Source organism: Agelaius phoeniceus, chromosome 1 (assembly GCF_051311805.1).
Source record: "Agelaius phoeniceus isolate bAgePho1 chromosome 1, bAgePho1.hap1, whole genome shotgun sequence".
NCBI classification, from domain to species: domain Eukaryota; kingdom Metazoa; phylum Chordata; class Aves; order Passeriformes; family Icteridae; genus Agelaius; species Agelaius phoeniceus.
In genome coordinates this window covers 97,891,014-97,918,411 of record NC_135265.1, presented here as the reverse complement: position 1 = coordinate 97,918,411, position 27,398 = coordinate 97,891,014, and the positions used below count along the sequence as shown (strand labels likewise).

Genomic DNA, 27,398 nt, shown 5'->3' with positions numbered 1-27,398 from the left:
GTAAAAAGTCAGGATTCTCTGAATGAGGTACTCCCTGCTTTTCTATCACTCGCACTTCTGTGATGGGAAACAAGATATTTGAGCATGAGTTCTTCTTTCTGCCCCATAAGTTACTGTTATCAGCCCCCCCCAAGTCTGTTAGTAGATTTCATAATCCTAAAACAGGATGGGGATCTGTGCTTGTACTATTGCCTTCTATCAAGTCACTGTTAGCTTTATGACATATCAATGTTAGATATTCCTTTAAACCTGACAAGTTGAAACACAAAGATGACTTAACCAAGGGCCACGCAGCAAGCTGTGAAAAAGTGTGAATGTAATCCTAGATCTCTTGAAAGCAGGTGTGAGGTTTTTACCATAAAACTACAAATTGGCCTTTCAGTTCCCGTAGCTAGACTGCTCTAGCATGGGTCCCCCTCTGGGGACACAAGTCCTGACAGCTAACCATATCCAGCATGAGCTCCTCTCTCCATGTGTCCATGGGCCAGGACCCTGCTCCAATGTGAGCTTCTGATGCAGCCACAGCTCTTTTGCAAGGCTTTGGGGAAGTTTTTTGTGTTGTTTTCTTTTCATTCTTTTTTGAGCCTGTTATGCCTATAGCATACTTAATGTGTTAAAGGAGTTAAAGGACTCAGACTTTATATGTTGCCTTTCAACTGTCATCATTGTAGAAAAAGAATATGAAATGCAGGAATTGTTTGAGAAGCTAGGAAAATAATGTTGATACCAATGCAGCTGCATATTGTAGTATTGATGGAAGAGTCACCATTTGCAAATGGAAAGGAGGGGTGTTACTCTTTGCTATCTGTTTTTCCCCCTCTTTTTCTCCTCTGTGAGGATAGCAAGAAAAGAAAAAGAAATGGATACTCTTTCCTATTTAAAAGGATAATGTGTTTCTGGGTGCAGAGAAAGAGGAATTGTATCTCTTCACTTGGATTATATCCATTTTTCAAATAAAGCCATGAAATCATTTCTGAAGGTATATTATCACAAAATAGAAACCCAGAATCTTATTCCCTGGCTTGATTTTTTTTCCAAAGGATATTTTATTATTTCATAGTGATTATTCTCCTCACTTGCCTCCATTCTGATAAATAAAATAATGGTGAAGTAGATGTGCATGGGTTGTGAATAGTCAAGTGTGACTATTGAGGGAACAGTGCAGGTTGTTACAGGATCAAATATAGTTATTTGATTGTTAGTGTTGGACAAAAATACCCTGATTTTCTTTCTTTCTCTTCTAGAGCTCTTTGTTGGTTCATTATATTCTGAAGTTGTTCAAAATGCATATTTATCTCTAGTCAGTGCAAACTATTAGCCCTGTCTTGAAATTCTCCATTTCCTTTCTCACTCACAAAATATAAAGAGGGTATACGGTATAAAAAGTTGAAGATTAACTCTGAAAACTGAGCATCAATGAAAAAAGTATTAAATATTGAAGAACTGAGACTTAGTACTTTTAAAGAAAGATTAAAATAGAAGTTGCAAGCCTGCCTCCTTATGAAAGGACAACATGCATAAAGGGACAAAAGGCTCTCTTTATTTCCTAATATTCATATATGACTATATATATCAACCCTGAGTTCCTTTCCCCTATACAAGTTCTTTGTAAGTATTAGAAGAGGTTGGTGTAGAGGGGTACTCAAACTGCACTGTTTCTCTGGCAACTTTTGTCCTTCACTTTCAGACTTTCTTATCTGTCTGGGTTACCCTGGGAGAAGGCCTAGGAATAGCACAGTTAGATGGTATTGTGCAATTTTTTTTTGCTTTCTTATGCAGAGATATAGAGGAAAGTTTTGCATCTCAAGTGGGAATATGCCAAAAATTGATATCTTTGATTTATCCGTGTTCAAATCAATATTCAGGACAAACAGTACCCCAATATAAGTAACTCATCAATGTCTCCACTTTTCCATGTTTGAGCTTGAAATGAGGCTCAAATGAAATTCCTCTTAAAAATAATTTACCAAGATGACTATATATATTTCCTGCACTTATGTAATACACTTGTGTACTGGGCAATATGATTTATAGAAGGGGCTAAACAAAGGAAAAAAACTAGAATTGGTAACACAAAGCTAAGATAATTAAAAATAGAGATTTTCTGGTTTACATATGCTAAATAAATAGTCATTAATGAGTAAAAAAGCTGTCCTCTTAAGAAAATTGATTCCCCCACACCCCACCCCCAAGTATCCAGACTATTTATGGGTTTATTTGCTATTCTATAATTCTGTAAATTGCTGTTGTGCATTGCTTTGGTGTTGGGTTTTTTTGCTAGTAATTTTCTTACTGTAAATAACAGTAATGACCTTAGTCCTAGACAAGTGCCTCCTAACAGCAGCAGTGCATATTACATTCGTTAGCCAAAACGTGACCTCATCTGTTCCTTGCAGTTTCTGGTATCAAATTAAAACTTCTCATTACTGTAAATTTAGACCATTGCAGTCTTGCTCAGGTAAGTTTATGGCTTCGCTGTTCTGTTTTCCCTTGAACATTCATTGTGGAGGTTGTGCAGAACAGCTGTGTGGACTCCCATCGCTCCCTCCAAAGAGGGGACAAAATAGCAATAGCTCTGCATCCATGCCAAGGGTGGGTATGTTCTTGGTAGCCACCCCTGCATTATCAGAAATGATCAAAAATAGACACCACAGCTTTACCAACTTAAAAGAAAGCAAAAATAAAAAAAGGTTTCTAACTTATGTAATAGAAGATATAAGGTATATAAAAAGTGAGTTTTTCATGATTTGGAGACACACTGATCAGGCAGTACCAGTGCCTGTAATCCATTAGGAGTGGCTTTCAGGAGCATTGCAGCAAATCAACATGAAGATTACTAGAAATGAGAGATCAAACGTCCAAATCTGGACTGTATCCAAGTGAACTAGAAAAAGCATTACACAGCTGGCCAATTAATTGTTAAAGCAGAATTAGAAAGAGCAAAGTAGAGCTTGAAGAGCAACTAACCAGAATAGATTCTGACCCATCAGGATCAAAAACCTTTCCAAAGACCCCAGAGTATGAAGCAAATGTGCAAGAAAGAGAGTAGAAATGAGCACTTTCACATTGGGGTTTACTGTAGAGAAAAGTGACATGCTCTGGTGTGGGTATGTGAGGAGGGGTTCTGTAGACATATCTTTGTGTTATAAACTTGATCATGGGCACTTCAGGCCCAGCTACACAGAGAGCAGAGTTACTCAAGAGCCCAAATGCCACTTAAGGATGATATAACTGAATTACTAATAGTAGTCCATAAATACCAAAATGGGAATCAACAAATAAGGATTCTTCCATTCCTTGTAAAATGTCCAGTTCCATTCATGCATGCTTCTTCTTCACTTATAAGCTAAATAGCCTTCACATGAAGTGAAGGTGTTGGGGGTTGTGTCTGTCCCTGACAAGATATAGCTGTCTTGGAGCAAGACAAGCTTGAATCTGTCAGTGTTAGAGTGCTTACCTTTCAAATAAATAAATAGCTGACATCTGGCATAGAGATCAAGACTTACTGATTTAATCCCTCCCAATATGAGAGATTGCTCTGTTAAGATTGTGTAAACAACAGCTATCTCCAAGGTTTGGAGTTTTAAGTTAGCAAGATTAAAGTAGGATAAGATTTTTAGATTTATGTTGTTTTTCCTGTCATTATGCTCGATTATTATGTGCTTTATATAAATCTGCAAGTGCAAAAGGAAATAAATTGCAAAACATTTTAGCAACAACTTCTGATACTCAAAAATGTGTATGGGACAGATGGTGTTAAGCACATTATATAATATGTGTCCACAAAAATAGATAATAATCAAGAAAAAGAACAGCATTAGCCTTTTAACTGTAGTTTACTGGATTAAATTTGTGACCAGGGCCACACAATGGTAGATACCCTACAATTTTATGTCATAGTTCGATTGTCCTGAAGAAACTTGTAGAATGCAATCCCAGTGATTTATGGCAAGTTCATGTACCAGCTGCAGCAGCATCTTGAACACTTCTTGGCTTTAAGGTCTCCTGTGTGCACGTGTGCACAAACGCACACCCAGAGAGTCCTGTTTGGTTGGAGGAAGGTGGGACAGGTTCTCTGTGTGCAGTAACACACAGAATGCAGGAGCAATGAGATATTTATTCTTCTACAGCACAGTTCCTGGTCTCTAACTGAGATGACCTCAAATCGTGAGGTGCTTATTCAGGATAAGTGACTTCCTGATAACTTTGAAAACCACTGAATTTTGCCACAGTCATATAGGTGCTAGCTCCCACAATTCTCAAATGTAATTACAGCCCTGACATGAAAAATAAAAATGCTTGTATATGGTACATATATATATATATATATAATCATAATCATAAGAACTTCTCTCTCATTGTTTCCACTTAGTTGCCTTTGGGTTGTTCTGGTTTTTTGTTTTCCTTCGAGTTCTCTAGCCATTGCCAAGTTGACTAAATAAAGATTCTTATTGCTAAAGAAATGTGAACTACTCTACTTTTATTCTAGTTTACCCCAAGAGTTCTGCTTTGCTGTGGAGTATTTCAGATTCTTATGTTGCTCATGTTCACTACAAAGCAGAAGTTGTGCAAGTTTCCTTATGGACTTCTATAATCTGGCATGTTACTACTATTTCTCATAATATTTCATGGTTTCTCAGCTGTAAAGGTGTTCTTAAAAAGAAAGGTGGACAGCCACCGAAATGTAAGTATTAGGCCTAATTCTTGTGCTTTTTATGATAAGATATATTGAGACACTTGATTTGCCAATAAATTTAAATATTTGAATTCCCCTTCTGCAGGTTTTTTTTCTTGGTGTAATTGTTATGCTGTCTGTTTTTCACAATCTTAAATTAAACCCTGCCTGGTTTTGCTGTGTTGACCATTCTGCTTCTACTATTTGTTAGCTGATCTAAACTTCCTCAATAAGTCTTTATTTTCTCATCTGATTAAATTCACTCAAAAAATCATATTTGATGAAAGCTAAACAGGAGTACCTTATGAAGATCTGGTCACATTCACAGATGTTGTTTGCTTTGAAAACCACCCCATATTTAGAACACTTTTTCCTTTCCTTCTTCTTCCCTTATTAATGATGGAAATTTTTTTTTCCAGAATTTCTTTCAAAAAGTTCAAAATAGTGATGTCAGTGTAGTATTTTCTAATGAGTCCAATGAGTGTGTGTGTGATTATGTTAGTTTTGAATAATATATTTTAAGTTTTTATCTGCAAATAATTAGGAATTTAACAAATATTTTTTGTAATTCTTTGCTCTTTGAAGTTGAAAGAGGTGCCCAAATGTACTTTGTGTGGTTTTACATCCCTATTTTGCCAAGTCTTCCACAGCAGAGGTAACTAAATATTCCTGAAAATTATATCCTTATTTTCCCACATTTTGACATGTAATTATCTTCAAATATTTGTTTATACCACTTTCAAGTAATATCTTGTAGCAAAATCATGTGGCTGGTATGGGAAGGTTATGAAGGACGTTGCTTCCATAGGCTGCTATTACTCAGCCAATGAAATTAAAATGAACCCTATTTAAATGAATAACTGTTAGCAAAATAGCTACAGTTCTGTCACCAAACAAAAAGATTTGCAGTAATTATCAGATGCCTCTTAAAATATAGAACTATTTGAACAACATGGTTGTTCAAAGCAAGCATTCCATGTACCAGAAAGCAAATTGCAGGAATAATTTGAGCTGTGCTGGTAATAAAGCCATTAATAGAGTCTGAGCACATCAAAGGGCAGCATACAAACAAATAAAATCATTTTTTACAAAGTTAATATCAAGGCAATAACATCTTCTTTCCTTAACAATGTAATGAAGAAATCTACAAGTTGAGCATGCTGACAGGACCTTGAAATCCTGCAAATATGGGCCTAAAATGCATCAGTGATCCTATGAGTCCCTTCCTGTACCCATTCATCCATCTAAACCTTTAAGTCACAATGTATTAATTTGAAGTGTAAATTCTCAGGTTAAGTAAGTGTCAATGTGCGGTGTTAAATTCCTCAAAAGTGGCATCAGTGGCTGAATCTGAGTATCAAGGAATGAAATAAGAATAGGAAAATTAAAGATAATCTTTACTTGTAACACAAAGCAACACCAAGACCTGTTAGTGGTGGTTCTTATATGAAGAGCCACGTACAGTTTAGTACAGAAAATTCGTAGTAATAGTTGAGTTTCTATGTACAGTTTTGCAGCAAAAGGGACAGTCTGCTCTTACAAATCAGCTGTTTAAATAGAATAATATATTCCCATTATATAAAGTATTAAAAGAAGCTGGAAGACTAAACCTTTTTCTTGGAAAAAGTAGTACTGGGTAGGAGAGCAATGTTTAAACATTTCAGCCGGATGAAAAAAAAATATATAATGTAAAAAAAAAATATAATGTGAAACCAAATATAAAATGCTATTGGATTACAGAACAATTCAGGACCTCTGGAACCCATCTAGTTCAATCTCCCACTCAAAGCAGCATCAGTCAGATCACATTTCTCATGGCCATGTCCAGTTGTGTTTTGAGTATCTCCAGGGCTGGAGGCTCCGTGACCGCTAGAAAGCTAAACAAGAAGTCCTGCACCTGCAGCTTGATAACTAAAGCAGTGGAAGAGGCTGGGAACTGTCTGCAGTGCAGCTCTGCTGCAAAGGCCCCGAGGATCCCATTGGGCAGTGAGCTGAGCTGAGCAGCTGTGTGGCAGCCGTGAGGCAAACCATGTCCTGGAAAGCCTCAGGAGGAGGATGGGCAGCAGCATGAGGACTCTCAGCCTGGAAGCTTCTCCATATTGAGCCTGACCTGTAATATTGTGTCTGATTCTGGTCTCCTCACTGCTCTGTTCAAGACAGGAAAAAATCTCCAGAGAGTGTCAGTGAGGAAGTTGGAGGTTGGAGAACCTGAGGAAAGACTGAAGGAACAAGATGTGCACTAGTGAGAAAAGAAGGCCTGTGGGCATCTAATCACAGCCTTCCAATTTTGATAGAGTGGCTGAAGTGTTCTCAAGGATCCTCAGGGGAAGGACAAGAGGCAATGGCAGAGGTTGCTTCAGGGGAAATCAGCTTGATACAAGGAATAAAAAAAGAAGAGCCAACTGATGTTTAGAGCAACTAAACGTGAGAGCAGGCTAAGTAGAGAGGTCAGTATTTCCACACTGGAAATCTTGAAGACCTAGCTTGGCAAGGCCTTCTGTAACCTAATTGAAGAGGCTACATTCAAGGTGGACCAGATGATCTCCAGGGTTTCCATCCAACGCAGACTTTTCTGTGACCTATGAAATTTATGTCACTAAAGTTGCTACTATAGTTCTTGCTATAACTCTGTGCTGCATGTATTGAGCCAAACTGGTCTTGTCCTCTCCTGAGTGTATTTCAGTGGTGGAAAAAATATACTTAATCTTACTAGTGTCTCTTAAAACAGCCTCAGGAGAACTTTTCTTTGAACTGCTCTAGTGTTATTGCTTTATAGTAGAGGATATGGTGGTCTGTGTGTCAGCTATGTATATTCTGGTTTTGCCATGGAAACCTAGCCATGTTTTGGCAAAGTTCAAAGCCTTGCAAACCTGTATTTTGTGCATATTTTTTGAAAGCACTTCTGACTTTGACAGCTAAAATGTTTTGTGTCATCTGTAAAACTTTGAATATGATGGAAATTCAGATAATTTTCTCTCTTGAGTAATGGAATATGTTTCCCTCAGTTCATTCAGGGCTAAAGACTGCTATTCATTGTAAGAACTACTTATCATTTTTATAGACTAGTACAGGGACAGGTATTTGAGGTGAGATCATGGAGCAATTCTCTGTATGTATCTCCTCTGGCACATGGTCACATGAAAAGGAAAATGGTTGAAATAAAACTTAAGAGAAGAAATAGACCAAATATTAGAGCGTAGGAGAGAAATAAAGGAATAAATGTTCTGGCACTCAATGAAGCACCTTATCCTTTAGAAAGCTGTGAGAGACTCAAGGTCAATGGAAAGCTGGCTGCTCAAATAATTGCTATGAGAAATGCTGAAGTGAAGAATGGGATGGGGAGATTTTGAAGAAAATAAATATTACTAAAAGTAGTAAATCTATTTTAATTGACTGCACAAAGCCAGGGAGATTGGTGCAGAGATAGCAATCCCAACAATGAGAGGGAGGTGAACAAGCAAGCAAAGAGCATGGACATGGTCTGTCACTTCAGCTCGACTATTCCCAGTAAAAAAAGTCTGTGCAGCAGGGCAGGTGCACATTACCAGAAAGCAAGGAGAGATTGTTCGGGTTTTTACACCCAAGTAAATTGCTCTCCAATAACATTACCTCATTTGTTCCAGCAGCTGGGAGATATTCACTTCTCAGACATGGCCCAGGAGAGGCCAGTTCCACAATAGGAAGAGCATGTGTTTGGAAGAGAGGGTTTCAGTAGCAGAGACCCTGATGAAGCTGGGGGATAGGCACTTAGGAGGGGAGAGACTGGAATTGAGGTCTCTGAAGCAGGTCCTTATTGGTCCTTGGGGGAGAAATCAAGAAGAAAGAGTTGAGCTAGAATACAAAACAGCTGGGCTTGCTGTGGAGATTTGCACCAACCAAACTCCCCTTTTTAATGCAAATGAAAAGCGAAATCTGGATATCTTAACTTCAAATAAAAAGTTTAAAGGACATTTTTTTTACTTTCTTTTGCTTTCACCATGCAATTCCTTGTTTCTTCCCTGCCAATATAATCCACACATCTCAGAAGCAAGGAAGGTATAAAAGAAAATTAATATTTGTGAAACTACATATGTGAAATATACTCATGTGACGACCATTACAGAAGAACCTTGAGAAATCAGATCATACTATTAAGTCAGAAAAACATTATGAATTTATGGCAGTCAAACAAATTTATAAAGCCTCTGCTTAGCAGAATGGTATTTGCTATTTGTTCTTAGTGTGGTGAAAAATAGTTATGGAAAATCAAATGCAATTGTATATTTATGACAATGTGTATTATAATAAGTATAGAATAGGTACCAATAAACATAAAGATATTTATTTGTCATAAGATACAGAGTAGGAAGGCCATAAATCAAACCCAGTGGGGCCCACTGCCATAAACAGAAAATGGTAAACTAGGCCTATGGAACTAGCAGTCAAACACTGAGATCTTCCTTTCCTAGCATTCAGCACTTGACTCTGCATTTGTATTTTTTCCAATATTTTGTGCATCTATTTTCACTATTCAAGTGTAGAAAGTAGGTATACTACATAAATAATAAAAGTTCGTGATGAAAGTTAAAGGCCTAATTATCTAGACTGCAGTTTATTACAACACCAGTAAAAAAATATGTTATGTGGGGACTTTTTTTTTCCTAATGACAACATTTTCCCTTGAAGCTACTCAGAATTATGTGTCTGTGTTGCTGGGGAATGTTTACCATATTGCTGTGGAAATAGGAAGAGGCACGGACCCTTCTGCAGTCACTATAAAAGGAAGCAGACAGGTACAAACAGAAGGTTATGGTGTATGAGGTTTGTCTCTGTAATTTTTTTTCTATTAATAAAGGGAGATGAAATATAATAAGTCTTATGAGTACTAAGTTTCATTTAAGGTTATGGTTTACTTGGAGTAAGGGAGGCTTTGCAGTGTAAATAAAGAGCAATTTATTATGAAAATTAGCACAAAACTATCTAAGTTTTTCTTCTTCATAGAGGGAAATTTGAAATTCAAATCACTGGCTGATGAAGGTTATTAAAAATGCATTAGAGTTGAAAATGTAGCTGTGTGTAATTGTCATAATAGATACTCAAAATTAATTTATCCCAAATGACAATTAAGCTAAAAGAATTTTCAAATTATCAGCTAACAAACTTCAGTTAATTTTAGAAACAAATAAAATGAAAACATTTTAAAAAGTTTGTAAAAAATCAAAAACTATTTTAAAATAATCCTAAAAGAAGGGTTACAGTTCTGTTTAGAATATTCTTCTCGTGCAAATTACTTCACTCTTGCAATTTTCTTTTACCTCTGTTTCTATGGCATTTTTCTCTCTTTCACCTTTTTTTCCCAGAGATGTCTGGACCACTTTGAATGTGTGTGTACACACATATGTACAGACATTGTCTGAATTTAGATTAAACTAAACTCATTCATTTTCCCTCTATACCTGGTAGTTTTTCATCTAGTTGATGTATTTTTCTGATGAGGAATCTCATAGGTAGACTGGTGCTGTTAATACTTCCTCAGGAATATCTGAAATGGCTCTAATATAGTTGTTTATATTTAAGAACAGCATCAAAATGCCACTTCTGGCATTGTTGGATTGGGATGGGAGTTATTTTTATAGACACTGAGGCATATTTACAACCTTTAAAAATCAACAGAGGGGAAAGTTTTTCTAAATAGCACTACTTTTGTGGTGGGTGTGTAATGTTTTCTAGAAACAAGACAAGCCAGGAACTGTCAGCTAGTGGGTATGTCTGTGGTTGAGCTTGGAGATGAGCACACATGGGCTTGCACCACTTGCTGCTGTCCATGGCCAGCAGTGCATCCAAGCCCCCAGCTGAGTCCTGTGCTTGTGTGTGTGTTTCTCCCCTTTGGAATAAGGTGAGAAAGCCAAGAATAAGGACTACAAAGACAAAGATGTCTCTTTTCCTGGCTAGTGTAATTTTTTTTTTTTTCTGAATATACCTCTTGATCATTCAGCAGATAGTCAGCATTTTAGTCCCTAAAATCTGCATCATGAGTTTATTCTCAGCTGGGATTTTTTTCCCCTTGTGTTATGTTAGAGGTAAGCCAGGCTTTGTCACCTGCTTCTGACCCAAGCCTCCCCCATGGTTTCAAAATCTGGCCAAAGGGAGCTACAGCTGAAATTAAAGGCTTGCACAGATTGAAACAGATAGGAAGAGGAATTACACCTGGGGCTCGGCCACTGGCATCATGTACAGCATAGATACAGGCATAATAATTGATGTGCATGGAAAGCCTGCGGTTACTGGGATCCTCCAACACGCCTGACCCAGTTTGGCAGTGCAGTGAGAGATTTTGTGGTTAGGGTTTTAACTTGCAGTTCAGCAGGAAGAATTATATATACACATCACTTACTGCGTTCAAGTGATTACTGCATGTAAGTGATTTGTTTTCAAATTTAGTCTATGTTAATAAACACTTATTTTTAATTGAGCTGATCGAACAAGATAATTTTGGAAACTAATGCAAGTCAGCTGATTTAAGTAAACAGGAGGAAAATGTAAGAAGTTTTGGAAAAGTATGTTCCTCCTTGCCTTTCCACTCAAAGACCAGGAACGTATTCCTTTTAATTAACCAATACCTTTGGGTCAAAAATAGAGCAGATCTGGACATAATCATGTATTTTGGGAATGTCAAAATTGAAAACTCTGAAAACTGGAAACGATTTCTAAGTGTCCAGTGTATTTCATTCACCCCACAAAGATATTAGCACTCATCTAATGATCTAGTGTTCATAGTGAAATATTGCATAAATATGGTTTGCACGCCTACTAACTCTGGCAGGAAGTTTGATATTGAAAGCATTTTTTTTAATTGCAGCTGAAATTTGAGAGGATAATTGTGAAACCTATTTTATTTCAGTTGTGAATCATCTTCCCCCTCTGCCATCTCTCTCTAGCATGATGTTATTTTTCAAGTGTGCACCTGGGCTGCAAATTAGAAAATTTGTGTTGTTTTAGTATTAAGGCATTAGTTTAAATTTTGTTAACACTCACTTTTACAGAAGGCTGTATTTTTCCCCTTTTATTTTAATGCATGCACAGTAGCCTGGTATTCAGATTGCTCTTCAAAATGAAAGGTTAGATTGAAAAACATATTTCAAAGGATCTTTAGGATAGCAAGGAAATGGGATTGAGGAGAACTGGGATTTTTGTTCTGCCAATGACTGTCTGTACAATTACCCCATGAAGTGTGAATGCATTTTTTTCATTATGTATTTTAAAATCCTAATTAAAATGTTTGTTAAGGGAATAGGTCCATGTGCACATGAACTGATCAGATTTCAACTATCACTTTCAAACACCAGGCTACCAGCCAGAACCAGAATAATCCCAGCAGGCTGGTTGATTTTATGGGTTAGGCAGCAGCTCAATCCTGACAGCATTACAGCAGCACGGCTTGAGAGAAAGTAACTTGGCTTGGAAAAATCCCTACATCTTTGCCTGGTAAAGGCAGCTGAAATGACTTCAATACACTTCCTCTGCCCTGGTAGGTTTGATTTACCAACACTGTCAACCAGTTTAGAATTTAAAGTAGCACAACAAAAGCTAGTCGAGGAAGATTGTTTTGCATCCTTAATTTTTTTAGAGTTCCTTGAGACGAAATTAAGAGTTTGTAACTGCTTATGTGGTGAGTGATCAGTTATAGCACACCATGAAACTGGGTACCCAGGCTGTAGCCCATATGAAAGTCAGATGTTCTAATACTTAGAAATAGTTAAAACTTAAAGAATGGAGAGAAGTTTTCTTTATACCCTTTAAAATTTTGAGCCTGCTTTCCCCTTCTCCTAATCCTAATCCCAACCCCATGAGCTTTATTTTAACTGGATTTTTCCCCTCCTCTGCTCCAGTTATAGGAGAGGAAGATGAGTAAATGATTTTCATGAGTACACTGGAGTTTGGCCAGTGGTCAACCCACTGCAGTTGTAAATAGTAATAATTTTTATTTCTCTTCCATTTATTTAAATTTGGAGAAATTAAAATAATTATTTTATTTTGTATTCAGTCTAAATTTACATAATGTCATCTAGGTTTTCTAAAGAGGCTGAAAATTTCAAACATGCATTTTTTTAAATCTCAATTTTATCTGGAGGATAAGAAGGAATTATTCATTATCCTTCTACTGTCAGATCTACACATATTTCTTCCCATCAAAGTTTTCTTTTTTGCCCTGACATTACTGCCTTATACTTAGCCTGATTTATTTTAAATATATTCATTAATTCTGCCCAGTTTTGTGTATTTTTTTTTTTATTATGTACTTTTTCAGTTAACAGACAAGATTCTTACTGTTGTTATAGATGTGGTTTCCTTTTAGTACTTAGAGGAATGAACATTTACTTGGTAGAAGTTTCTTAAAAACTTACTCTTCTGAAAAAGCAGCTGGAGACCTGCCCTAGAGGTGTAATGCAGAGGTTGATATGCCACTCTTTGGCAATAGTCCTGGAGAGTGTTGTTACCATAACAACTCCTCTTCCAAGGGTAAATCCACATGCAGTTATGGGGAAAACTCTTCTGTTCTCTTTCTGAATTGTTTTTCCTCTTTTATGATCCATTCTTTCACTTCTCTGATCTTGGGATTTCTCTTCTTCCTTATTATGTTTCTCTTGTAATCTTATGCTTTAAGATTTGCTATTCTTTCATTAAATAGGTTTTTTTTCCTTTTTTTCTGCCTCATTACATTTTAACCTTAGGTCCTGTTCTCCAGTCTCTTGCATCTCCTTGTCCTATTGCTGTTTTTGTGCAATATATGCTGATTTTGTGGAAATGTGTTTCATCTTAAATACTCTGAATGGCCTAATACCATAAGGGTTTGTCCAAACCCACAAAGGTCCAAATATCCTTGCAGGTCTTTTAGCATCCCTTTCTTAAACTTACAAGTTATTTCTTATGAAGAGTTTTCTTGTCCAGTTCCTGCTCACAGCAGAGCCACCTCTGAGGTCCAAGGTCTGAGCAAATGTGGTTGCACAGGGCAGTGTCCAGTTGAGTCTCCAAGGATGGAGATTGCAGAGTCTCACTGGGCTGCCTGTCCCGCTGCCGGACTGTCTTCATGGTGGGAGCATCACTTCTCATATGCAGCCTGAACATCTCTTGTCTCAGTTTGTGCCCATTGCTCATTTTCCTCCCCCCAGGCACAGCTGTGAAGAGCCTTGCTCTGCCTCCTCAGTAATCTCCCTGCTGGCACTGGGGGGACTACAGTTAGATGCTCTCAAAGCCATCCCTGCTGCAGGATGGAGCAGCCACTTCCTTCAACCTCTACACTCCACTGGGCAAGAGGTCCAGCTCTGGCTGTCCTGGGGAGCCTCTCCTGAACTCACTTTGTCATTGGAGTCACTTTTTCATTGGAGTCCCAAAACTGGGCAGGATATTAAAGATGTGATCTAATGAATACTGAGTTAAAAAAAAAAAAAAAGTCACTTCCCTTGATTTATGGCCTGTGCTTCTGTTAATGCAGCCATTTCCCCAGTCTCAAAGGTCTTTATGCTTTTCAGGCAGCACACTGCCTTTTCTTAAGAGCCCAAATCACATCCAGTTCCATCCAAAGCTGTAACAAACCTTCTACTCTGTGGCAATTGGATTTAGCAATGTCAAAGAAGCCACTGCTAGCTGCTCACTGAAAGCTGAGCTGGAGGCAGATGTTTAGATGCTTTGAGATCCTGTCTGTGGTCCTCTGATCTGTACTGAGCCAACATCTTGTGTTCTCCTTTTGCAGACTGGAAGCAGCATATTGGTGCCTCCTTTGCGCTTTTCTTGCTGTGATAGTTGACACGGCCTTTGCTTTTTAAATCCCTCTCTCATTGTTGCCATGCTGTTTCTGGTTTGGGGTGGTTCTTTACTGTCTGGGCATCCCTCACTGGAGTCCTTGCTCCTTGTCCCTGTGTTGGCTTTCGCTTTGTCACGTTACTGCTTGCGTGGTATTACACAACAGATGGTCGTATGTGGGCCATTATTAAGAAATAAGAGGATAAATGATTGCATTTTGTAGCTTTCTCTTCTGCTTCTATTTTTTCTAGTTAGAACTTAAATGACAGGAAGGTAGTGTGCAATGCAAAACAGAAACCCATTTATGTAAATTCAGACCTTTTCTTCTGCCCATGCAATTTCCAGGACTCTGCACAGTGGAAATAACATTCAGTAGATGGAATTGCAGAATCATTTCCCTCCCAGTTTCGTATGGGAGGCACATGTTTGGAAGAATTCAAATAAGATATAACTCAGAATGGGGCACTTAAGGTTTTATTCATGATTTTTGTGGTTTTCATCTCTTTTGGACCTCCTTTCTTATTTACCATGGAATTTTAATTTTTGTAGAGATGCAAATATAATAAGTGATTTGGAAGTAATATTTCTGTAATTGTGGAAGAATTATCTGTTTAAATGTACAATTTGAGCACCAGACCCCACAATGTGTTATATATGTACAGTCTTTACATGTCCATGTAATACAAAAGGAAATCCTACCCCTTCAGCTGCATGACTAGAACAGATTTTTAGTACAAGAAGCAAACAAAAAATGTCCAGTGTTTGTCAACAGTGAAGTGTTGTAGATTAAAGAGAAAGTGTATTGAATTGTTCCTGAAATCCTTCCTCTTTGAAAGAAATAAACATAGTTCCAAAGAAAGTAATCAGAAAAGAGGAAAAATACATAAATACCGTAAAGAAGCAATGCATCTCAGTTAATATAAGCCTCTATTTAAATTAAGTGTCTTTTGGAATTTAATAGCTTTTCACATCTAGGAATATAACCAAGATACTGAAGTGATAACAAAACACCCAAACATTTTAAATGATAGGTGTTCTAAGATGCATTGACAATAACAGTTTCATAATATAAAATATTTTGCTAGTATAATGAAATTGTGAGCCTGTAATTATTTTCTGTTATTTACCTGGATAACAAATGCTCTTTCAAAAAGAAGACTTAAGGTTGATAGACAGGCAAGGGCTAAATTGTTTTTTGAGAGACCAGAGGTTTGTTATTAGAAATCTATTATCTGATCTTTTCTGGCTAGACAGATGTAATTGACCTGTGTGTGCTGTTCAGAGATTTTATTTTCCATATAAAAATCCTAAATACTTTCCTTGATCATCAGCCTATACCTGTGTATCCTGCTATGGCTACATGGCACCAAAGGCTTTCTTATATTAGTAGTTTTCCTACACTTGAATTATTTACCAGATATCTGCAGTATGGCCTTACTGGAATTAAATTACAGTTGGTGTAGCTAGAGACAAGTGGAGTTAGACTTCTGAAATCTATCAGGATGCTTTTCCTAGTTCTCTTGGCACAGACATGCACTAAAACTGAAACAGACCAATTGTTTATTATTTCTTGTAACTCAGTCCCCTGACATCTGACAATGCTTGTACATTCTGGTAGGGAATAGGGAATTGAAGGAATTTGGTATTAGTGCCAAATTTAGGATCTTCATGCAGAAAGGTTACTTCAATTTTCTGTGAACCTCTCAGGTTAAATATTACTATCATAGACTTCAAGGAAATGAAGAAATGCTTCCTCTGATCATCTTGTCTTTTTGGCCATATAGCATGAGATTTGTTTACTGTTGGTTCTTTCAGAGGAGTCCTTTGCAGTTTCTTCTCTTGTTTTTAAGGTTGATGCACTGCTCTATGTTGAGTTTGTTTTGTTAGGTTTTTTTTTTTGATTGTTGATCCACCCAGATGTGGCTAGACAATATTTACAAGGTGTTGATAGCTATGGACTTTATTATTCCTATGTCACATTTACTAAAGGAAGGAAGTGGAAGCTCTGAATGTGGTTTTCTTCCAGATGAGATATTACACCAACACAAAACAAGTTAAAGTTTTGGGCTTATCTCCAGACCAAGATAAAGAAAAACAATAAGGATGAGAGGAAGTGCATTGCATTACTTGAATCAATATTTAAATGATTCATGAGTGATCAAGATATATGAGCAATAGTGTCAGAAACCTTATTGGAGGATCTTTTGCCTTCTTGTTCAGTGCTTGTGTAAATAAATATAAACCACATGTATCTGTAAAAAACTATTACATTTTGGTGAACAATCCAAACATCCAAAAATATTTGTTACCAGATCAAGTGTGTTTCTTTTCATCTGTGCTTACAAGGAATCTTTGAGATTAAGCAAATTCCTGGCTGTGAGAGGAACCAAGTTACAGTAACCAATTCTGATGTGTAGCCTTGAGACCCTGATGCAAGTCTAGCCTCGTATAACTTTGCAGGAGTGAGATTATGCCTTTACCAATCCTAGAAGTTATCCTACCTAGCAGCCCTTCAAGGCTATGTCCTTTTATCAAATATTAATGAGAAGTAGAGGACTTGGATGCCTCTGATACAGCTATGTCAAGCCCCATCCCCCCTCCACCAAGAAAGAAAAAACCCTGTATAATAGATGAAAAAAAAATTCTAAAAGAAAGAAAGAAACCTTGGCAAATTTTGGTTACATGTAAGCTTAGTAAGTCTTCCACATCTTTTCATCAATCAGTGTTAAATTATCTTTCTAGAGAAAAAGCAAAAGTGGTTTTAAAGACTGATACAAAAAAATCAAGAAATAGAAAAAAAAAACCAACTAGGAAATGTTTGTGTGGGCTGCTGAGTGATGGACATATGAAGCAGGAATTATTGATGAGGAGTAGGAGAACTGAGAAATGGTCCAGGTGCTAAGAGTCCCTAGCACATACCACACTGAGCAACATATGGAGAACAGCACTAAATGTCTAGTAGAGAAAAGAAAGTCTAAGCTAACATGCTAATGGAAGTGGAAATTTGTATACTACATAATCATAGCCTAATAAAAAAGGATTTATTTCACCTCTTGGAAGAAATCAAAGGATAAAAAAATCAGAAAAAATCTAGCTGCAAGTTTGCTCACTAAGGAGGCAATATTAGGGATTTTATTCATTGTTGAAATTAATTTTGTTCTAGACAGTTACAATTGGAGGAAATAGGAAAACTGATTTACAAAGTTTTTGCTGGTTTGAGTTGTTTTCAATGTTAACAAAGTTTTAGGTGAAGTATAATCCCACAATGGGAAAATGCTCTTTTATTTTATTTTTTTTTAACATCTAGGTAAGACTGTTACATATGTAATTGGAAGGAAAATTTTTCCCTTTTTTATGTTTCTCTTACTGATGCAAGATTATCAATGGTATAGGTAGTTTAAGAATGATATTTTGTTGTTGTGAAGAACAAAAATATTTTCAATGTATTAGACTGAATTTTGTAAACAAGTCCATTATCATACCAGAGGGAGCAAATTTTGGTATAGTATTCCTTGCTTAAAAAAGTAGATTTACCTAATGTACTACTCATAAAAAACAGGGACTTTTTTGTACTTTTTAAAAATTTTGTTAGTCTTTCAAAACATTCTTAAAATCTGCTAAGTGATGTTTTTAATTATTTCAAAGTAGCATGATTTTTATAAGTTTTCTATTTTCCTTTTCAGTAGCTTTGATATTTTTTCCCTTTTAAAAATGCCTATTTATTTTTGTGGGTTTTTTTAAAAAAATACTAGATAAAATTTAATCCACAGTTTTAAAAATCACGGAGATAAAGCAATCTGGTTGCCAAGGGAAAGTTCATCTTTTCCTTCATACAAGATAATATACTCTCAGGTGTTTTTTTAATTGCACATGTTCAGCAAGTAGAGAAATGACTCATGCTTAATTGGCATTAAATCCAGAATTCAGAATTTCATTAACTTAATTCTCTATCAATGGGAGGATAGACTTTCACAGTGTTGCCTCTATCTTTCTACTCTGAGCGTGGAGGGAAGCATACAGCACAACTGAAAAGATGAACATTGAAGCAAATTTCATCTCTATTTGATATTGAAAATTATATAAGCAATAGAAATAATGAGGGGCTTATTTGATAATATGGCCTTTCTAGTTGTTAGTGTAAATGTGTGTTCCCAAAGTGTTCTCATTTCTTTTTCTGTTAGCTTGCCCAGTAAAATTTTACCTAAAATCTTTATAAGTTTCCTATGTCCTCAAAAGTTGTAGCTTAAATTATTTCCTTCAGTTCTTGTAAAGCAAAGAGTTCCAATGAGAAAGGTATGATTTTTGAAGAAAAAAAGTGTAACTGGCAGAAATGCTTTGGCCATGCATGTTAAACCACTAAAGTATTTGACAAGGATATAAGTGTCTCACAATATCTCATTGTAGTTTCAAATAGGTCCATTTTTTATGGAAAGGTGTAGACAAGAGGGATATGATTTCTGTGTGAGACTTCAAATGGCTCAAAAAGTTTATCTTAAAGAAAGAAGGTAAAAGTCAGGGAGCTTGGAAGAGGCAATTTATGTAACTTTGTCACATAGGAGTTATAAGAAGTTCTGTGCTGTCTAGGGAGGTCCTATGATTTCAGAGACAAAGAAAATCAAAGTGTGTTTAAAACAAATACCCTTTTTTCCTGCATGGAGACTATGTTTCTTCACTTCCCCTACATGTTGTTCAACTTAATCACTCATATGAGTACCAAAAGCAGCACATAAGAATTTGGCAGTGTTCTCATTGTCTCTTTCAGACATTAAATTCCCACCAGCAAATAAAAAGAATTCTGTTGTATGTACAGTTTTTGCTGACAATATTCTTGAGTGTGTGAGGGATATTTCATATGTGACTATATTAAACAAGGCAGGATTAATGTACTGATCAATAAGATGACTCAAAAAACCATCTTTACAGGTAGCCATGTGTATGTACGCAGGTGTGTCTGTATTTATGTTTCAAACATAAATTACTATCAAAATGTTGTAGTTTTAGTGCTAGGAATGTAAGATTTTTGGCTCTATTATTGTTATTATCTTATAAGCATTGCAGGATCTTTCAGTAATCTGTAACACTCCAGTATTAAGAAAAAAGAATAGATCTCTACTATATAACAGAGACTAGAAGAAGGCTTAATATGCCTTGTTGTTACTATTCAAAGCAATTCTATTTCTTTTTCTGCTATTCCAGAGAGAGAAATTTTTCCTTTTAAGTATTGTAAGATTTAAGGCACTTTTATATGCATGGTGTGCAGTGTCACACACATGCACACACATATGAAAATGTCACTTTCTGTATTAATTGCTTGTGTAAGAATCACTGGGGCTTTTTCCTCCTATCAGTGTTTTCCCTTTCCTATTGCACCACCAGCTATGTTTTTTAAATTTTCTTTAATAGTAACCTGAGATTTTTGTGTCCCAAATAATCCTAAATATTTTGCTCCTATATCTTCTTATTTAGCAAGACTAGTAGATCTGTACCCTGTCAAGACTAGTAGATCTGTACCCTGTCTTTAGTAAGACTGGTAGATCTGTACCTCTGACTTTGGGGCCTTCTGTGTCTTCAAAATTCAGTGATGACTTATGGATTTGGTATTGTTCCCTCAGGTTTTGAATTCTAGATCTGGCCTCTCCTCTGCCTATAAATGCTTTCTTTCCTCTCTTTTGGGGAATTTCCTTGAGATTACAAGAGCCCTCTCACACATTAGTTCATTTACCATGCATGGATCAAGGCAAATCAACAGATATTTCAGTAACTTCTTTAATGGGACAGGGATATTTGTGGTATTCAGCCCTTTTCTTTCCCCCAAGCCAAAAAGTAGTGAAATGTATGGATTCTTACAAAGCCCTGAAAATGCATGACAAAAGTTAAAATTATAAGGGATTATGAGCCAAATGATGAGGCAAATGCACCTGTGTCCAAAAAAGGTCAAAAGGTCAACCTGGAGAATACAGGGAATTTGGCAGTCAACCAAAGGTCAACCTGGAGAATTTCTGGCAGTCTTACTTCAGCCTATAGGAAGAACTGTGGAGTAAATATAATATTTGTGAAAGGCAGCATGGATTTACCAAGGATAAGTCATGCCTGACCAGTATGACCACCATTTACGATATGTTATGAGAAGAACTTTAGCAAAGCTTTCCACATTTTCTCCCATGACATTTTCAAGTTGAAGTTGGGACATTATTATTTACGCAGGTGGATGTCCAGATGATGTGAAGATGGTCAGCTAGTCAGACACAGAAAGTTGTGGTTAATGGGTTGGTTATTAATGTGGTCAATGTGGTCACCTCCTTGGAGGGCTGTAGCAAGTGTGGAACTGCTGCGGTCTGTACTGGGACCTTTCTTGATATTGTTATCAGGGGCCTGGAGGAAATAAGGGAGCTGCACCAATGTGCAGAGAGCAAATTGGGAAGGATCAGTTGATAGGATTTAGGTAGTCAAGCTGCCCTTTCAGCAGCCTGAACAGGCTAGACGAAGGGGCTGACATGGACTTTGTTAAATTGAATAAGGGCAAGAACCAGGTGCCAGTCTGGGGATAGAAGAGCCCCTGCGATGGCACAGGTTTGGCATTGGCAAGCTGGGAGCAGGTCTGCAGGTAGGGCCCTGGACCTTGGTGCCTCAGCCAGCAAAGCTCCATGGGCTCTATGGACAGAACCATGGCCAGTCAGTACAGAGAAGGATTATTCTCCTCAGTTTAGCACACATTAGACCCTGTTTATAGTACCAGATCCATTTTTCATCCACCTCTTACAACAAAGATATTGACAAACTGGAGTGAGTTTTGCTGAAGGCTGTCAAGACAGACTCTAGAGAAGTCTTCAGTTCTGTTCCCAAGTTCGTCAGCACACACCACATTCCTCTTCATGCTTTGTCTCAGTTCCTTTTGTTGGCTTGATGCCTTTCACTGCTCGTCTGCTATCAATATTTTATTGAAATGTCTTTGCCCCAGCGTGTTCCATTTGTTAATGCACCATATAAAATCTCTTCTGCTTTAAAATTATTTTCAGCATGTGAAAAGGAATGCTGGAACTGTACACCAGGAGCATAACAATTACAAAGCAAAACAAACAAAACAACTCCACCTACATTCAGTCCATTTTTTCTGTAGTCATAGAAGTCCAAACTTATATGGTTGACATTTTTCTGGAAATTTATTCTGCCTGAGGCAAATGACCTGCCTGAGAAAAACTAACTCTAACTGAATAAAGTTTGCCCAGAGTTCGAAGAAACTGAGAAAAATATTTCAGAATATGAAGTGTTAATCAGTCTAATATATTCCACCAGGTTGGAATAACATTTTTCTTCCATTTTTGTTAATTGTAGTTATATACATCCATCAAAAGAAAACGGAAATAGATTGAATTTTTCATGTTGTAAATTTCCTGCAAGAGTATTTTATGTTGATAAGCCATTCAAAGTTGATAAGCTTTTCAAATATTTAGTTGATTTAAGCTGATAAGCTTTTCAAATATTTAGAAAATAAAATGAAATTTTGAGTTCTTTTGAGGATGACAGATACATTTTAAAGACACATGAGGATCTACCTTTACAAATGTAGTGATACCATTTGACATATTAGTTGAGTTACCTTCCTTTACTAATGAAACACTGTTCTTCCAACATTAGGTTTTCTATTTGATCAGATTCTGAAACTGATCCAAGTTGTATGAGTATAGAAATTGAAAAATAGATTATACAAAATCCCAAGGCTGAGTTGATGTCATTGTAAACTATTTCCATGTAGGACTTACTAAAGAAACAGAGTTTTGTGGAAATTTATTAGAGAAATAGAGTTATTAGAGTTAAGTTTTACAACTTAAGACTCTACCTATTTATGTGGGTTTTTTAACCAATTACCAAGCTTATAAATATAAATAACCCTAGGGGTTTAGGAATGGTACTCCCCAGTTTAGTTCTCCCACCAACTCAAAACCACACTGCTGCTCACTCACTCCCCCTTCCCCTCCCCTTCCCACTCCTTTGGAATGGAGTTCAGAATTGGAGGCACAAAAGCTGAAAATCATGGGTTGAGATAAGAATGATTTACTAGAAACAGCAATGAGACAGAAAAATGAACAGTACCAGCAGCACAAAGAAACAATTTACATGGAAAAGCCTGCAACAATATCCGGCTCTTCCCCACCAGGCTTTCTCCCCAGTGGAAGAAGAGAGAGTTCCTTACTCCTGCCCCTGGCAATGAGTGAGGTGGAGTGGAATAACATCTGGGCCTTGCCACACACTTCTCCTGCCTGCTGTGAAAAATTAACCCTGTCCTGGCTGAAACTAGGACAGGCTGAAACTAGTTCATAGTAAAAATTGAGCAGTTAAGGTTAATATTTTTATTTGTACTATTTATACACTGGTCTAAAATACTTTTCTTCATTTTAAGGTAACTGAGCTGCACAATATCAAAAATATAACCAGATTGCCTCGAGAGACAAAGAAGCATGCTGTGGCAATTATCTTTCATGATGAGACATCAAAGACGTTTGCGTGTGAGTCAGGTAAGTAATTGGTGCTTCATCTCTAGCTTGAAGAAATCAAGTTGCACATCAAAGTCGGGCTCGGATGAATTAACTCACAGTGCCAGATAGAAATTCTTAGCTTAAAGAAATTTGTGGTAAACAAAAAACTTTGGAGTTTGGGGTTCAGGTCATTTGGGGTTTGGTAGGGTTTTTTTAATATATGATGAGAGGTGTTAGGGGTGTTACAGAGCTCTTTTTTCCATGATTTTTCTTTGCATGCAGATGTTTTAAAGACTGGAGGTTTTGAGCTAAACTTTTAAATCCTAGTAAAAAATAACCTGTAAGATGTTATTAAGTCAAGATGTGAAGCATTCTTTTTTTAACAAGCTTTGCTATAGGCAGTTACTAAACTAATAATTATCATGCCATTGCAAATAAGTAGCAAATACCAGCTAAAACCTCAGGATATTTTAAAGCAGCGTGTCAAGCAGTCTGTGGTTTGAATGACTCCATAGCATAATGACTAGACTAGCATAGAACAAGACTTGGGCATTAGAGTACACAATGGCAGGCAGTTACTTGTGAGACACTGAGCACTGCACAATCAAAGTGTACTATTTTCTTATTTTAAAGTACAATTGCACGCATCTGTGTCCTAGGGTATATTTTGGGTATATTTTAACAGAAAAAAGTTTTTTAAAGGAGTGGGAAATTCTTTAATGATAAAGTTTGTGCTTTTTTAGTGACATATTTGAAACTTTACATTTTAAAAGTTTATATAGGTAATACTATATATATGTATATATGTTGGTTTTCATTTTTTTAAATAAATATATATGTAACATTATGTATATATGGTGAAGGGCCTAGAAGAAAAGCCATATAAGGAGTGACTGAAGTTACTTGGTTTGGAGAAGAGGAAACTGAGGGGACCTTTCACTGGAGTCTACAACTTCCTTTCGAGGGGAAGAAGAAGACAGACACTGATCTCTTCTCTGTGATGATTAGTGACAGGACCCCAGGGAATGGCCTGAAGTTGTGTCAAGGGAGTTTTAGGTTGGAATTAGGAAAAGGTTTTTCATCCCGAGGGTAGTTTAGTTCTGGAAAAGGCTCTGCAGGGAAGTGATGACCACACCTGGCTGACAGAGTTCAGGAAGCATTTGGAAGATACTTTTGGGCACATGTTGTGACTCTTGGCACTGTCCTGCACAGGGCTAGGAGTTGAGCTCTATGATCCTTGTGGGTTCCTTCCAACTTTGGATATTCTATGATTCTTTATCAATATTATCATATAAACATTGCATAATGGACAATCTAAATAATAAATTAAATACAGCGAAACAAAATCTGAGAAATGTGAAGGAGGTTAAAGGTGTGCAAGGTCATGAATTATGTAGCTTTTATATCAGATATTGCAAACAGTAATATGTATATTCCATCATGAAAGATAGATTGACTTTTTTTGTTAATTAATTTAAGTTTAGAGACACACATATAAAATCTGTGTCTGTCTACAATTGGTTTAAGCAATCATTAGATAAGTAGCCCACATTAAAGATTTTGAATTCTAATCTGTAGAATTGATAGTGACTCTATATTATGATTAATAATTGAATAGAAACATTTTAATTATATTCCAATAGCACTGAAGTCAGTCCTGTGGAAATTTTTCCATTTGCCTATGCATGCATTCCCCTTCTTTCTTAATGAGATCTTGTTCCTTCCCTAGAATTACTGTGGTTCAGGTATATTTGAAAAGAGTGAGAGCAAGTCATGACTTCAGAATTCTTTCACCAAAGAAGGGACAAACCTAAGGAAGTTCAGCATGTCTGGCCCGCTCATCCCTTTCTTCTTAACCTGGAACCCAGTTGTAAATACAAGGCACATGTAGTACCATAAGGTGCTAGCAGGGTGTCAGTATGAGATGCTCTCCCTTTATGCTCTATACAAAAGTGTATTTTGAGTGGACAGAACCCTGGGTGAAGTGGCAAACAAGCGGAGAGCTTGTGGACAAAGAACAAAGTTCAGACCAGGATAGGTGATGTAGTAGGTGCCTGCTCTAGACCTTCTCATCAACAAGAGAAGGCAGATGAAGCAATCTTGGGGCAGGTGGAAAAAGCCTTATAGTCCCAGGCATTGGTGTTCCTGGGTGACTTTAACCTACTGGAAGGCCAATAAGGCTGAACACAAGCAATCCAGATTTCTGAAACAGATTGAAGACAACTTCTTGATACAGATGATCAATAGTGTGATGAGGGGAGATGTTTGCTCAGGGATGTGCTTGGCAGCATCCTGTGGATCCTTGAAGGGCAAAGGAGCCCAGGAAAGCTATCCAATCTGCAAGGACAGCATCCTCTGAGCACAAGAACTGTTCTCCCCATTCTCAGAAGACAAGCTTTACAGAAGATGAGTATGAATGGACACAGATCTCCTGACTCGCTCAAACACACACAAAAAAACCCACAATGAAGCAGAGTGACTCCTTGGGAGGGATACAGAGGCATTGTCTATTTACATAGGAATGGAGTTCAGCAAGCTCCACCTCAGGGAAATGCAAGATAGAAAAGGTTTCTTAAAGTACGTCAGGAGTAAAATAAAGGCTAAGTGAGCGTGGGCCTATTGCTTGCTGGAATAGTCGATATAGTGCCAAGGTCATGAGAAAGGCTAAGATACCTTTTCTACTGTGGTTTTCACTTGCAAGACTTGTCCTGAGGCCTTCCAGGTCCCTGAGCCCCTGAGCTTGATGAAGTATCCCTGGCAGAGGAAGGCATAGTGAGGCATCATTTAAATCACCTGGATTTCATACAAAAGTTAGTGGAGCTTGATTGTCAAGAATGACAAGAGGGAGGATTCAGATAACTGTGCTCCAGTCAGCTCAGCTCAGTCCCTGAGAACACTGCTGGAGCAAATCACATGTAAAGACATGAAGGACAGCAAGGTGAATGGGAGAAGAAAATAAAACTTCCCATATGCAAATCATGTTTGCCATGATGAGGTGTCTGGCAAAAGAAAGGCAGTGCTTCTTATATACCTTAATTGTAATGGTCTTTTACACCCTCTGTAGCTTCCTCCATAGCCCCCCAAACTGGTGGGGCATGGGATGGATAAAGACACTATAAATTGGACAGAAAATAGGCCAGGCTTAAAAAACCAAGGTTGTGAAGCCAAGCTTGCAGCCAGGATGTAGTGGATCCCTGGAGTCAGTGCTGGGACCAATACCATTCAATGTCTTCATTGATAACCTGCATGATGGGGTGAGAGTACTCTCATCTGGTTTGTAAGTGACACCAGGCAGGGGTGACCCAATTTGAGAAGGCAGGGCTGCTGTCAGAGGGACCTGGACAGGCTGGAGAAACAGGCTTACAGAAACCTTATGAAGTTCAGCAAGAACAAAAGCTCTTTGCCCTGGTTTGTGGTAATCCCAGCCACAAGGCAGGCTTGGAGCCAGCTGTTGGAAGCAGATCTGCAGAAAAGGCTCTGAGGTCATGGTGCACAACACTCCCTGGACAGCATTAGTAAGAGTCTTCACAGCAGGTACTGGAAAGTGATCCTTCCTTTTTTTTCAACACTTGTAGGACTACATCTAGACTGCCATGTCCAGTTTTGTGCATGCAGCACAATATTGACATACAGGAGTGAACCCAGGGGAGGGCACCAAGAGTTAGGAGCACATGACATATGAAGAGAGACTGAGGGCTTATTCAGCCTGGAGAAAAAGTATTTCAGAGGATCTTATTGCTTATGTGATCTGAGAATATTGAGAGAAGATTGAGCTATAAAAGCATCAAATATCCAGCTGTTTCTGAATGACTACAAATTTTGGCTGTGAGCATAGTGGAGTTTCAGTCAGTTTGCCTTCCTCCATGCCTTCAGTCTGTCTAAGCAGTATAGACTGCATCACATCTATCAGATGAGAAAGATACACAGTTTTGTTTCACTAAAATCTGACTGTCTTTAACTCCAAATCTTTTGTTTTCTGAACTAGGAAAACAAATTTAGTTCCCAAGTCATTTCCACAGTGAATTCTGTCTTCTCACAAGGAATTGTTGCCATTTTTACTGCTGCTGAAATGTGCCAAGTACTTGGCTTTCCTGTATGAAACTTAACAAAATTTAAGGAAGGTTTGAAGAACTTGCTTCTTATTTAAAATGGGTTCATTTTTTGCTCTTGTTTAGTGGCACTGGTTTATATGGAAAAATGCATAGACTTTTATAGCCTCACAGTGTATAGTGATGTACACACAATGGTGTTTATTTTGGCAAATCTTCTTGCCACTTCTTTGGTTGACTCTATAACTTTACTAATCCCTATTCTTTCCGGTGGCTTCAGTGTAATAAAAACACTCAAGTGGTTTTGACTCAAGGCAAAAATCTTCTAGAATCATAACTGCTTGACCTTACTTTTTTAGGACTCTAGAGTTTCATAATGTGGAAATTTTTCTACCATGAAGCCACTAAATATATAGAAGC

The 27,398-nt window shown here is 37.3% G+C and overlaps 1 protein-coding gene across 1 annotated transcript in view; it reads left to right on the top strand.

Moving 5' to 3' along the window:
* The window catches only part of DOK6 (docking protein 6), a 250,950-nt gene that overhangs the window by 92,331 nt on the left and 131,221 nt on the right, over positions 1 to 27,398 (top strand). The window contains exon 3 of the mRNA XM_054639325.2: positions 22,854 to 22,968. Within this exon, the coding sequence (XP_054495300.1) occupies positions 22,854 to 22,968 (115 nt within the window). The remainder of the gene's footprint in view (positions 1 to 22,853; positions 22,969 to 27,398) is intronic.